The sequence below is a fragment of the Scyliorhinus torazame genome, chromosome 18 (genome assembly GCF_047496885.1).
Source record: "Scyliorhinus torazame isolate Kashiwa2021f chromosome 18, sScyTor2.1, whole genome shotgun sequence".
NCBI classification, from domain to species: domain Eukaryota; kingdom Metazoa; phylum Chordata; class Chondrichthyes; order Carcharhiniformes; family Scyliorhinidae; genus Scyliorhinus; species Scyliorhinus torazame.
The window spans coordinates 17,173,503-17,187,251 of record NC_092724.1 but is presented as its reverse complement, the minus strand read 5'-3'; the positions used below and the strand labels follow the sequence as shown (position 1 = coordinate 17,187,251).

The window sequence follows — 13,749 nt, the reverse complement described above, 5'->3', positions numbered from 1 at the left end:
CGTCCCTTCCCCTCTGCCCTCCCCCTCCCCCTCCCCTCCTTGTCCCTTCCTCTCCCCACGTCCTCGATTCACCTAACAGCACGTCTTTCGGGACTTGTGGGAGGAAACTGGAGCACCCCGAGGAAACCCATGCAGATACGGGGAGAACGTGCAGACTCCGCACCGACAGACAGTGACCCAAGTAGGGAGTCGAACTTTGGACCCTGGAGCTGTGAAGCAACAGTGCAAACCACCGCGCTACCGTACCGCCCGTCTGAGAACACGTATCTAACAGATTCAAAAACAGCTTCTTCACCGTTACCGAACTCCTTTATGATCTCTTCACACATCTTCTCTACTGAGTAGTACTACACTCCTGTATGCTTCACCCGATGCCCGTGTTTATGTAGTACTACACTCCTGTACGCTTCACCCGATGCCCGTGTTTATGTAGTACTACACTCCTGTAAGCTTCATCCGATGCCTATGTTTATGTAGTACTACACCCCTGTATGATCACCCGATGCCTGTGTTTATGTACTTAATGTTTGCCCTATGTATTTTCTTCTCATGTACGGAATAATCTGTCTGAACTGCTTGCAGAACAATACTTTTCACTGTACCTCGGTCCACGTGACAATAAACCAATCCAATTCCAATCCCTTGTAGGAACAGAATCAATCTGACAGGCGAATAGTTGGTTCTTAACAAATTCATTTTTTTAAATAAACGAGGAAAAGATTTATTTGATTTTTCTTCCAAACAGCAATGTTCCACAAACAGTGGGAAAAATATAAGTAGATTTTTACAGGACAGGAAGAAGCCTGGGACATGAGTATCAGGGTCTAAAGATGGCAAAATCTCAGCCAAACTTAAATGACAAGGAATTGAGGAATTAAACCAACACCTTTGACAACAGGAAGGAACACATTTGAGTTTGAGCTGTTTATTAGAATTGAGGATGAGGGGGTGCCATTCAGCCCATCCAGTTCTGCTACCCCCTCTCGTTCATCCATTCACTCGCTGCATATTACAACGTCAATGTGCCTCATGAATGATTTTAAGATCCTTCATTCAGTCCCTTATCCAAGGACACTTCCAGACATTGTGCTCAGTGAAACACTAAGCGACATTGGTTCTGACCCTCCCAAGCTTTGGGTGGGGCAAGAGGGAGGGAAAAAGATACATATATATATTAGAGGTAAACCCAATAAAAACATTGACAAGGTGTAAAAAATGTTGGCTCAAACTCTCGCCGATGACTGTGTGAGTGTGTGTGTGACTAAGCGTTCAGTGCCAAATGCGTTGGTCCGTCCCAGTTGTAGCCATCTGGGATGGCCACTTCCCGATATGTCCATTTTGTTTGGGCAGTTCCTGATCATCCTGTAATGAGTGTGTTTGGGAGGACACAAGACAAGGTTAACAGTGGACGGAGCTCTGCTGCCCCTTATGGTCCAAGGTCCTGCCAGCATTCAGCAACTGGAGGCCAAATCGTAGTGGAAAGAAAAGGAGGGTGACGAGACAATTATTAAACTAAGGTATCTCCCTTGATGGCCAATCGAAAAATGTAATAACCTGTTGAATTCTCCACATATTTAAAATAAATAGATCATATCCCATTCACAGTGTTCTGAGTGCCTCCCACAGTCGTTTGCTAACTTCTCGAGACCTGCTTCTGTTGTCAAGCAGTTTGCTGTGGCGATTGAGCACACTCCAGGCTGCTGTCATGCACAGCCTCCCACATTAGCAACAGCTCGAGGGGCTCAAAACGGTGTACCATGAGGATGTCACGGTAATAGCATGGGTTGAACGAGTCATCCTGGGGAGACACCCCTTGCATTCCATTCACCCGGAACCCCATGTGTGACTGGGGGGCCAGCCCACCCATCTCCAGACACATGCCAAAGAACACATCATCAATGGGGAGGAACTCAATGGCACGGGCAGCACGGTAGATGGCGATGGCTGTGAACCTGGACATGAGGATGCCCCCTCCGGCTATATAGGGTGGATAGGACTTGGTTTGAGACACCAACTGCGGGACGTAATACTTGCTCCACCTTGCCCGGATAGGGCCCACCCCCGCAATGAGATATCCCACGTACAGGTGCTGAGAAGCGTTTCGGTTTTGCAAGTACTCCACCATATTGTCACTATGGACAAAGACATCGTCATCGCCATTGAAGATGAATTGGGCCCCGGGGCAATAATCATCCAGCCACTGCATCAGTTTGTACTGCTTGAGAGTGAGATTGAAGAAGGTGTCCATGAAATTCCACTGCAAGATGTCTTGATGCTGCTGGTTCTCCAACTCCAATACCCGATTCAGCTTCTTCCTTTCCTTTTGGTCAGGAGAGACTGCAGTGATGAAGACCGTCCTGATCTGGACCCCTCGGAACACTCGCTCTTTCCCCCAGGTCCTCCTCACCATTTCTCGCCGGTAGTGATTCAAGGGGCTAGATTTGATCACCAGAAGCAGGAAAACATTTGGGGAATTATTTCGACTCCCGCACTTTCCCGGGGCATTCTGAATGAGGTCAAATTCCCTGCAGTGTTTGTACATCAGGAAGTCTTTGATGTGCTGAGGCTCCTCAGCAAATTTTGGCAGACTCAAGACGGTTTTGTTTCCTATGCACAAGGGAGCCGTTTTTCGTTTCTCTCTGCTGTTGTGGCGTACGGTGGTGGCTTGGACAACCTCCGTGGGAGTTTCATCAATCCGTTGTGGTGGACGGGCAGGGCTGAAAAGGAACACCAATCCCAGTACGCCTATGCACACCAGCGCAGCTTTTACAAATATCCGTAAATATTTTCTCATTCTTTACCTGTCGGAGAGCAACAAAAAACAAAAAGTGAATGAAAGGAACCAAAAGCGAGAACTTGCATTTATATAGCGCCTTTCAGGGAATCACAACGTGCTCGGACAAGTTTCGTTTTTAGAATAATGATCTGGAGGCACAAGTTCGAATCCCCCCCACAGGAGCTGAGGGAATAGAAATTATGGTTACAATGATTAATCTGAAATCGAAAGCTGGTCTCAGCAATGCTGACTGCAGAGTTACAAGATCGGCATTAAAAATCCTTCAGATTCACCAGTGCCCTTTAGGAGAGGGAAGGAAATCTGCTGTCTTTACCCCGATCTGACCTACCTGCAACTCCAGGCCTTCTAAAATGGCCAAGCAAGCCAGTCAGTAAAGACCATTTACAGGGGAGTAGGCAATAAGTATGAGCCTTGCCGGCGATGTCAGAGTTCGGTGATTGAATTAAAACAAAGGTTATGTCAGGAGAGTGTCTGGCGATGGGCAGGGTCGAGGCAGGGTCGTTGGGTGGGTTAGAAAGAAGCTCTCCTGCTCCTCAGGCCTAGAACCAGGTCTGGCCTTCCCTCAATTCACCCTCTTTCCCCCCCCCCCCCAAAAGATCCAGGTTAGCTAGTGTTAACCCTCAAAAACAGGGAAAGATTCTGTCAAGTATCTTCTTTACAACATTTAAATTAATATTGAATTTTACATCAATATTTATTGCATGGCCTGCCCAGCGATCTACCTTCCCAAAAAAACAGAAGGGTGGGATGAAACTGGAGATTTCTTTTTACAATTTTAACATCCCACCCACTCCAAATCCACCCAGTTTTTAGCCATTAAACCCCCTCTCTTGGTGGCCCCCCCTCTTGTGGCCCGAGTGGGAATTTTTAATACGATTGGTTGAGGGGACAGTGCCGTTGCTTTATCTGCGCCCACATGCGGCAGATTCCATCTAAAAGACACTTCGCCAACGCCGCGCTCCCACTAACTTCTACCAATCCCAAACTCTCCCTGGGGCTGGTCTCTCCTCCAAAGCCATTCCCCGCTGGACAAGGAGCCAAACCCATCATTCAGGTGGACTCCAGGGCGGGAACCTTCCCGAAAAAAAAAAAGAGGCTTCTGCGTGCGCAACCTGGTGGGTAAAACTCCTGAATAATCCCCCTTCCCCTCGTACTCAGAAATCCAGCCAGTTGCCAATCGGTGCCACCACATCTAACCCCAGGCACCATAAATGAGAATGAACCAAATCTTAGGAGGAGCAGAAAACAATGTTGGATTTCCCGGACCTGATACTGCTCCACTTTTCTACAGAGGTGTTCCAAACCCAGCTGTCTCAGAAATGAGGGTCCCTTGGACGGAGAAGGCAGATCGCGCATCCTTATTAAAACACAATGTGCCCCAAGTTTAAATGTCCAATCTGAAAATGAGTGAATGCGAGAGAGTGAGTGAATTGGTAGGTGGGACGAGGTGCATTAGTGGGTAGGGCGACTGAGGTGGATGAGATGGATAAGTAGGTGATCAAGTCAGGGGGGGTAGTGTGTGGGGAGGCTTGGGGCAGGGTAGTGCATGGTGGGGGCTGGCCGTTGTGTAGTTACCCAGGAGTTAGACTAGGTTTTAATCTAACATTTCCTGGGTCACTATCTAGTTAAGTACCGCCGCATTGTCTAACACCTTTGCTCTAACTCAAGAGACATCACAGCGGGTCCCAGGAAGCATGGAAATTGCCCAAAGGGTTGAACTTCCCTGGAAAATCTCCCTAGAGATCTGTACATCAGGACTCCCACAGGGTCCTGAAACACACCAACCGTACATGTTAATTTGGTGAGCACACATCTGGTAAAGGAAGCTGGAACCACTGGTATATTCACAAATCCTCAAATATTCAGAAAGGATAATCTTTTCCTTCTATAGTCCCCCTCCCCACCCCACCACGGGTAGAAAGTGGCTATATATATTCTCTAATCTTCCCCCAATTAGTATCAGCCGCTCGAAATCACAACTAGAGCACACATTCAATTGTAACAGGAATTGCAACATTAACAGAACATCTGGTGTCCATTTATCCACAGACCAGAAGAATTGGTTCAATATTTGATTCACTATAAAATAAAAATTGTGTTGTGTGTGAGAGAGAGAGAGAGACAGCGACAGAAACAGAGCACAGTCCACCGCTTTGCTCTTTCTAGACACTCCTCAAAATCCAAGTTTTTGACCAAATCTGTGGCCAACACCGTCCGACAATTGGTTTGATGCAAGTTTTTGTTGCAATAACAGTTTAGTGAACCATCTTGGGATGTTTTACTACACTGAGCAAGTTACAAAATAAAAGTTGTTGTTACTGTTCAAGACAGCCCCTTGTTTATATTGCAAACAGTCCAAGATTCCAAAACGTGGATTTTCTGGCACCTGACTGTGGGAACACCACCACCACCTGCCGGTTCCCCTCCACGCCACACACCAATCCCACTTGGAAATATATCACCATTCCTTCACGGTCACTGGTCAAAGGCCCACAGTTGTGCCTACACCACGCGGGACCGCAGCAGGTTCAGATCCAGGCTCCCCTCCCACTTTCTCTTTTTTAAAAAAAAAAAAATATTTTATTAAAGTTTTCGAACACAGTTTTTCCCCCTTACAAATCAACAAAAACGGTAACATGATAACTGGTAGATAACATTGTTAAAATAAAATAGTGAACTAACAAAATAACACAAAATAGTGCTCCCCCCGCCCCCCCGCCCCCTCACCCCATCTAGAACACAAGCAATTTACCCACCCCCCCCCCCTTCCCTCCCTCCCCCCCACCCTTTGGGCTGCTTCTGCTGGCTATCTATTTTCCCCCTAACGTTCCGCTAGATAGTCGAGGAATGGTTGCCACCGCCTGGTGAACCCCTGAGCCGATCCTCTCAGCGCAAACTTCATCCGCTCCAGTTTTATGAACCCTGCCATATCGTTTATCCAGGCCTCCACGCCGGGGGGTTTCGCTTCCTTCCACATGAGTAAAATCCTACGCCGGGTTACTAGGGACGCAAAGGCAACAATATCGGCCTCTTTTGCCTCCTGCACTCCCGGCTCATCCGCTACCCCAAATATAGCTAACCCCCAGCTTGGCTTGACCTGGACCTTCACCACCTTCGAGATCACTTCCGCCACTCCCCTCCAATACCCCCCCAGTGCCGGACACGACCAAAACATATGTGTGTGGTTCGCCGGGCTTCTCCCGCACTTGTCCTCCACTCCGAAGAACCTGCTCAACCTCGCTCCCGTTATGTGTGCTCTATGTAGCACCTTAAATTGGACCAGGCTAAGCCTGGCACACGAGGAAGAGGAATTTACCCTTCTTAGGGCATCAGCCCACAAACCCTCCTCAATCTCCTCCCCGAGCTCTTCTTCCCATTTTCCCTTCAGTTCTTCTGCCAGCTCCTCCCCCTCTTCTCTCATCTCCCGGTATATTTCGGACACTTTGCCCTCCCCGACCCACACCCCCGAAAGCACTCTATCCTGGATCCCTTGTGTTGGGAGCAGCGGAAATTCCCTCACCTGTTGTCTCGTGAACGCCCTCACCTGCATGTACCTAAAGATATTCCCCGGGGCAGCTCATATTTTTCCTCTAGCGCTCCCAAGCTCGCAAACGTCCCATCTATAAATAAGTCTCCCACTCTCCTAATTCCTGCCCGGTGCCAGCTCTGGAACCCTCCGTCCAACCTCCCTGGGGCAAACCTATGGTTGTTCCTGATCGGGGACCACACCGAGGCTCCCAACACACCCCTCTGTCGCCTCCATTGCCCCCAGATACTTAATGTTGCCGCCACCACTGGGTTCGTGGTAAACCTTTTTGGGGAGAGCGGTAGTGGCGCCGTCACCAGCGATTTTAAGCTCGTTCCTTGACAGGACGCCATCTCCAACCTTTTCCACGCCGCCCCCTCTCCCTCTATCATCCACTTACGGATCATCGCCACGTTGGCGGCCCAGTAGTAGTCGCCCAAATTCGGCAACGCCAGTCCCCCTCTGTCCCTGCTACGTTGCAGGAACCCCCTCCTTACCCTCGGGGCCTTCCCTGCCCACACGAAGCTCATGATGCTCCTATATATTTTTTTGAAAAAGGCCTTGGTGATCAATATAGGGAGACATTGAAACACAAATAGGAACCTCGGGAGGACCATCATCTTAATCGCCTGCACTCTGCCCGCCAGTGACAGCGGCTGCATATCCCACCTTTTGAAAATCTCTTCCATTTGCTCCACCAGCCGAGTCAGATTGAGTCTGTGTAAGGTTCCCCAGCTCCTGGCTATCTGAATCCCCAGGTATCAGAAGTTTCTTTCCACTCTCCTTAGCGGCAGGCCATCTATCCCTCTACTCTGGTCCCCAGGGTGTATCACGAAAAGCTCACTCTTTCCCATGTTAAGCCTATATCCCGAGAAATCTCCAAACTCCCTCAATATCTGCATAATCTCTGTCATCCCCCCACTGGATCCGCCACATACAGCAGTAGGTCATCCGCGTAGAGTGACACTCGGTGTTCCTCTCCCCCTCTAACCACCCCTTTCCATTTCCTGGAGTCTCTGAGCGCTATGGCCAGTGGTTCAATTGCCAGCGCGAACAGTAATGGGGACAGCGGGCATCCCTGTCTTGTTCCCCTATGTAGTCAAAAATACTCCGACCTTTGCCGATTTGTGACTACACTTGCCATTGGGGCCCCATAGAGGACTTTAACCCAGCTGACAAACCCCTCCCCGAACCTCCTCAGCACCTCCCATAGATACTCCCACTCTACCCTATCAAATGCCTTCTCTGCATCCATTGCCGCCACTATCTCTGCCTCCCCCTCTGCTGGGGGCATCATTATCACCCCCAATAGCCGTCGCACGTTGACATTCAATTGTCTCCCCTTTACGAACCCTATCTGATCTTCGTGCACCACCCCTGGGACACAATCCTCTATCCTCATTGTCATCACTTTTGCCAGCAACTTGGCGTCCACATTTAGGAGTGAGATAGGCCTATAAGACCCGCATTGCAGCGGGTCTTTATCTCGCTTCAGGATTAGTGATATCGTTGCCTCCGACATTGTCGGGGGTAGGGTCCCCCCTTCTCTGGCCTCGTTAAAGGTTCTTACCAGCAGCGGGGCCAACAAGTCCACATATTTCCTATAAAATTCCACCGGGAACCCGTCAGGTCCCGGGGCCTTCCCTGCCTGCATGTTCCCCAGCCCTTTGGTCACCTCGTCCACCCCAATTGGCGCCCCCAGGCCTGCCACCTCCTGCTCCTCCACCCTCGGGAACCTTAGTTGGTCCAGAAACTGCTGCATTCCCTCTTTTCCCTCCGGGGGTTGGGACCTATATAACCTCTCATAAAAGGTCTTGAACACCTCATTTACCTTCCCTGCTCTCCGCACCGTAGTTCCCATTTCATCCCTAACTCCCCCTATTTCCCTCGCCCCTGTCCTCTTTCGAAGCTGGTGGGCCAACAGGCGACTCGCCTTTTCCCCATATTCATATCTCGTCCCCTGTGCCTTCCTCCACTGTGCCTCTGCCCTCCCTGTGGTCAGCAGGTCGAACTCAGTCTGGAGTCGTCGCCTCTCCCTGTATAGTCCTTCGTCCGGGGCCTCTGCATATTTTTTATCCACATTCAAAATCTCCCCCAGTAATCGTTCCCTTTCTTTGGCCTCTGCTTTCCCCTTGTGAGCCCTGATGGAGATCAACTCCCCCCTGACCACCGCCTTCAGTGCTTCCCATACTACCCCCACTCGGACCTCCCCATCATCGTTGGCCTCCAGGTACCTTTCGATACATCCCCGCACTCTTCCGCAGACTCCCTCATCCGCCAATAATCCCACATCCAGTCGCCAGAGTGGACGCTGCTCCCTCTCCTCTCCTAGTTCCAGATCTACCCAATGTGGGGCATGGTCTGAAACAGCTATGGCCGAGTACTCCATTCCTTCCACCCTCGAAATCAGTGACCTTCCCAAAACGAAGAAATCTATCCGGGAGTATACCTTATGGACATGGGAGAAAAAAGAGAACTCTTTGGCCAGCGGCCCAGCAAATCTCCCTGGATCTACTCCCCCCATTTGGTCCATAAACCCCCGAAGCACCTTGGCCGCTGCCGGCCTTCTTCTGGTCCTGGATCTAGATCTATCTAACCCTGGGTCTAGCATGGTGTTGAAGCCCCCCCCCCCCCCCCCCCCGCCCCCATTACCAGGTTTCCTACCTCCAGGTCCGGGATGCGCCCCAGCATCCGCTTCATAAATCCCGCATCATCCCAATTCGGGGCATATACATTAACCAACACGACCTCCATTCCCTGCAGTCTGCCACTCACCATCACATATCTGCCCCCGCTGTCCGCTACAATGTTCCTAGCCTCGAACGACACCTGTTTCCCCACCAATATGGCCACCCCTCTATTCCTTGCGTCCAGCCCTGAGTGGAACACCTGTCCCACCCATCCTTTCCTTAACCTAACCTGATCCGCCACCTTCAGATGCGTCTTTTGAAGCATGGCCACATCTGCCTTCAGTCCCTTTAAGTGCGCGAACACTCGGGCCCTCTTAATCGGCCCATTTAGGCCTCTCACGGTCCACGTGATCAGCCGGACTGGGGAGCTGCCCGTCCCCCCTCCCCTGTCGACTAGCCATCACCCTCTCTGGGCCAGTCCCACGTCCCGGTTCCGCGCACCCACCCGTCCCCCAGGCGGCGCATTCCCGCCTCGATCACCTTTTCTCTTACCAGCTCCCTTTCGATCTCTGCAGCAGCAACCCAGGTCCCCCCCCCCCCCCCCCCCCCACCCCCCCCCCACCCCCACCCCCCCCCACCCCCACCCCCACCCCCATATTGCTTCCGAAAGTCAGCTGACTTCAACTGACCCCGGCTTCTCCCGCTCTCTCCTTGACCCCCCCCCCGTGTGAGGAACTCCCATCCTCCTTGCGCCTATCTTCCCGCCATCATGCCTCTGGCGCAGGAAAAGAAAAAGAAACCCCGCACTTTCTAGAGCCATCCCGCCCCCCATGGCGCAGCTCCCCTTACCGTCCCGCTCCCATTCCCCGTCCCCCGCCTGTGTCTCTTATTCCCCCCCCCCCCACCGGCGCCCACATTTCTCAGTGTCCCCCCATGCCCAATTTACACCCCTATACATCAGCATTTTCGTTTCCCCTACAACATCAGTCCCTCAGTTCTGGTCCAGTTTCTCTTTTTGAATGAAGGTCCATGCTTCTTCCGACGTTTCAAAGTAGTAATGTCTGTCCTGGTGCGTGACCCACAATCACGCCGGCTGCAACATCCCAAACTTCACTTTCTTCTTATGCAGCACCTCCTTGGCTCTATTGAAACTCGACCTCCTTCTCGTCACCTCCACACTCCAATCCTGATACTCGTATCACCGCATTCTCCCATCTGCTACTTCGTACCTTCTTGGCCCATCTCAGAACCACCTCTCTATCATTGAAGCGGTGAAATCGCACGATCATCGCCCTAGGTGGTTCTCCAGCCTTTGGTCTCCTCACAGGGACCCGGTGGGCCCCTTCCACTTCCAAGGGGCCCAAGGGGGCCTCAGCTCCCATTAGCGAGCGTAGCATCGTGCTCGCGTAAGCCCCGCCGTCAGCTCCTTCCACTCCCTCGGGGAGACCCAGGATCCGGAGGTTCTTTCTCCTTGATCTGTTTTCCAGGACTTCAATCCTTTCAATGCACTTCTTATGGAGCGCCTCGTGCGTCTGCATTTTGACCGCTAGGCCCAGGATCTCGTCCTCGTTGTCCGTTACCTTCTGCTCCACCACTTTTGTGTCTCTTTAAGCCCCTCGTTTGCCTGTAGCATCAGGGCATGCACCTCCTTTTTTAGCAGCTCCTCACACCGTCTTAGAAATTCGTCCTGGTCCGGTCCCCATGTCGCCTGGGCTCCCTCCTTGCTCCTTTCTTTCTTCTGCCGCTGTCCTCGAGGATTCGCAGAGATCTGGCCGCCGCCGCCGATATTTTTCTTTTCCACTGGGTGGGGGGGGGGGACTCCCTGTTGCCTCACACCACACCGAGTTTCGTCAAAAAAGAATTTCCCGTTGGGGCTCTTAAAAGAGCCCGAAGGTCCGTTTAAGCTGGAGCCGCCGAAACGTGCGGCTTAGCTGGTCATCGCCGCAACCGGAAGTCCCCACTTTCTCAGAGGCAGTTAGGGATGGGCAATAAATGCTGGCCTCATAAATAAATTATGTCCATATCCCAGGAGTGAATTTTTTAAAAGCTATGCAGCCAGACGTATTATAGGTAACTGAGCGAATTCACTGGCGATAGATTAATTAGCAAGTGAATTAATGTTCAACAAAATCTCCCCCATTGACACGACTGGACGTACCTCCTGGGTGAAGGGAACATAGAGAATAGAAGGAGCAGTGCTCCGAAAGCTAGTGATTCGAAACAAACCTGTTGGACTTTAACCTGGTGTTGTAAGACTTCTTACAACACTAAGGTGGGAAACTGCGCATACAATCCGCTGACTGCAGGTCATGTGACAACAGATAACAGGAATGACGACATTGGGGGCGGGGGCGGGGGGGGGGGGGGGGGGCGGGGGCACTGCTACCTCACAGCCCCCAGGTTCAATTCCATCCTTAATGACTGTGGCAAGGTCAGCATTTTCTATTGCCCAGCCCTATATGCCCATGAGAAGATGGCTACAAGTCACCTACTGCAATTCATGTGCTGTAGATACACCCACAATGCAACTAGGGAGGGAGTTTCCAGGATTCTTCCTCGCTCCCTACTTTTTTGCCTTTCCCTTGCTCCTTCCCCTCTCTCACTCTTTTATTTTTATGTCCAAAGATGCTCTGGGGATACCACCTCACTCCATCCCCCCACTTCTGTCCGAAGGCCACGGGCAGGATTCTCCCAGCCCTGGGCTGGGCCGGAGAATCCCCGCGACCGGGTCACGCCGCTCCGATGCCGGCACGCGATTCTCCGCAGAGCCATTTGTGGGGGACCAGTGCTGAACAGCACTCACCCAGGTTCTCGGAGACAAAGGGAACGAATCCCAAAGCCTCAGGGGCCTCGGGAACGCAGATTTGTCAAAAGTGATCCCGCACACGGGACGGGATTTGCATCGCAACGCCTCGCAAGCTGCTTTTCCGGGGCACCGTGGCCATTGGATCGTGCGCCCTGTCTACATCTCCCGCTGCCTTGGGAAAGTGGGCAGCATAATCAAAGACCCCTCCGGCCCAGGTTATTCTCTCTTCCATCGGGTAGAAGATACTAAAGTCTGAGAACAAGCAGTAACAGGTTCAAAAGCGGCTTCTTCTCCACTGCTACTAAACTCCTGAATGACCCTCTTATGGACTGAACTGATCTGTCACGGATCTTCTCTACTGTGTAGTACTACACTCCGCATGCTTCACCCGATGTCTATATCTATGTCTTTACTTTGTGTATCTATTGTATATCCTTTTTTTTCCCCCCTCATGTATGGAACCATCTGCCTGGACTTTGCAGAACAATACTTTTCACTATACCTCGGTACACACGACAATAAATCAAAATTTAATTAATTTCATATTCCCCATCAGAAAGAGAGGGGGAAGGAAAGGAAAGCAGAGGCAGAGATGAATGGATAGAGACAGAGTGAGGGTGGAGAGAAGTGAGAAAATAGGTTGACAGACGGCGGTGAAAAGAAGGACAGAGCCACAAGAATGTGGAAGAGACGAATAAATAAGATGGGAGGAAGAAATGGAGAGGGGGATTTGAGAGAAGAGAATTGAAAGGCTGGGAGAGAAAGAAAAGGTGAAGAGTTACAGAGATAGAAATAGAGGGAGTGTGTGTGAGTGGGTAGAGAAGAGGGTTCTGAAGCAACAATTTCACAATTTCCCTCAAAATCGCCCTTTCTAAAAGAAAATCCAAATAGGTGGCAAAACAGCGAAGGTTCCTACCTCTTTGAAGAATCGGTCGCACTATTTCAGATTCAAAATCAGTGCAGGATTGCTAAGAATCCTCCTCAAGGGATAAAAATTCCCAAAGAGCGAAAGAAAAATCTACTGCAAGCAAACACGAGCCCACACCCGGAACTACCTTTAACTATTGTATCAGCCCCACTTTAAATAACTCTGCCTCATTTGCATCAAGGATCAAAAATTCAAGAGGGGAGGGATTAATTTGGAAATATTTTGATATTGAATGACGACAGATGCTGGAACTCTGAACTAAATGATACTATTTCTAAAGTGGGAGGGAAGGCAGGGAGCTGCAGTGTTTTTGACCCAGTACAAGTTTTCTAGTTTTTTTTAAGAAGACATATCTCCACTTAGTTTTAAACTTATTTCAATTTAATTGGACTTCCTGTTGCAATTGGATTTGTTGCTCTTCCAGTTAAACAGCCTTGTTGCTGTATTCATTGCTACTCCAATTGGGCCAGTTCAATTAAATCATTTGGCAATGTGTCACATTTAACAAGGTGTCACCAACAATAGGTTTAGAAAGATTAGTTCAAAGAATCCAGTAAAGGGGTGGAGAATGAGTCACTGGGACACACAGCATTAGGAAAGTTAGATAAAGATATGAGGGGGATAAAGGAACAGGGAGAAGATGCTAACAGGATGGGTGAAAAGGCTCACGTGGAGCACTGACACAGGCGCACACCTGAATTATCTGCTTCTGTAGCATTGGGAAAGTTAGATAAAGATATGAGGGGGATAAAGGAACAGGAAGAAGATGCTAACAGGATGGGTGAAAAGGCTCACGTGGAGCACTGACACAGGCGCACACCTGAATTATCTGCTTCTGTACTATAAATACTCTTGAAGCTTCGGTTACCTCCCACAACTCCAGAAAGATGCGCTTGTTAGGTGAATTGGCATTTTGAATTCTTCCCGTGGACTCGAACAGGTGCCGGAATGTGGCGACTAGGGGCTTGTCACAGTAACTTCATTGCAATGTTAATGTAAGCCTACTTGTGACACTAATAAAGATTGTTACCATTATTAATTCCTGCTGGAGTAGTAGATTTA

The 13,749-nt window shown here is 50.3% G+C and overlaps 1 protein-coding gene across 1 annotated transcript; it reads right to left on the bottom strand.

Annotated features, from left to right (window-relative positions):
* Window positions 1-676: 676 nt before the first annotated feature.
* LOC140394980 (N-acetyllactosaminide beta-1,3-N-acetylglucosaminyltransferase 3-like) lies at window positions 677-12,827 on the bottom strand. The gene is made up of 2 exons (XM_072482247.1): window positions 12,676-12,827; window positions 677-2,801 (listed from the first exon to the last, which is right to left on the bottom strand). The coding sequence occupies exon 2, from the start codon at window positions 2,792-2,794 to the stop codon at window positions 1,661-1,663; it is 1,134 nt and encodes a 377-aa protein (XP_072338348.1). The 5' UTR covers window positions 2,795-2,801; window positions 12,676-12,827; the 3' UTR covers window positions 677-1,660.
* Window positions 12,828-13,749: the final 922 nt, after the last annotated feature.

Bases quoted from the DNA above. Each gene is read 5' to 3' on its own strand.
- LOC140394980 (XM_072482247.1), bottom strand. From the start codon at position 2,794: ATGAGAAAATATTTACGGATATTTGTAAAAGCTGCGCTGGTGTGCATA.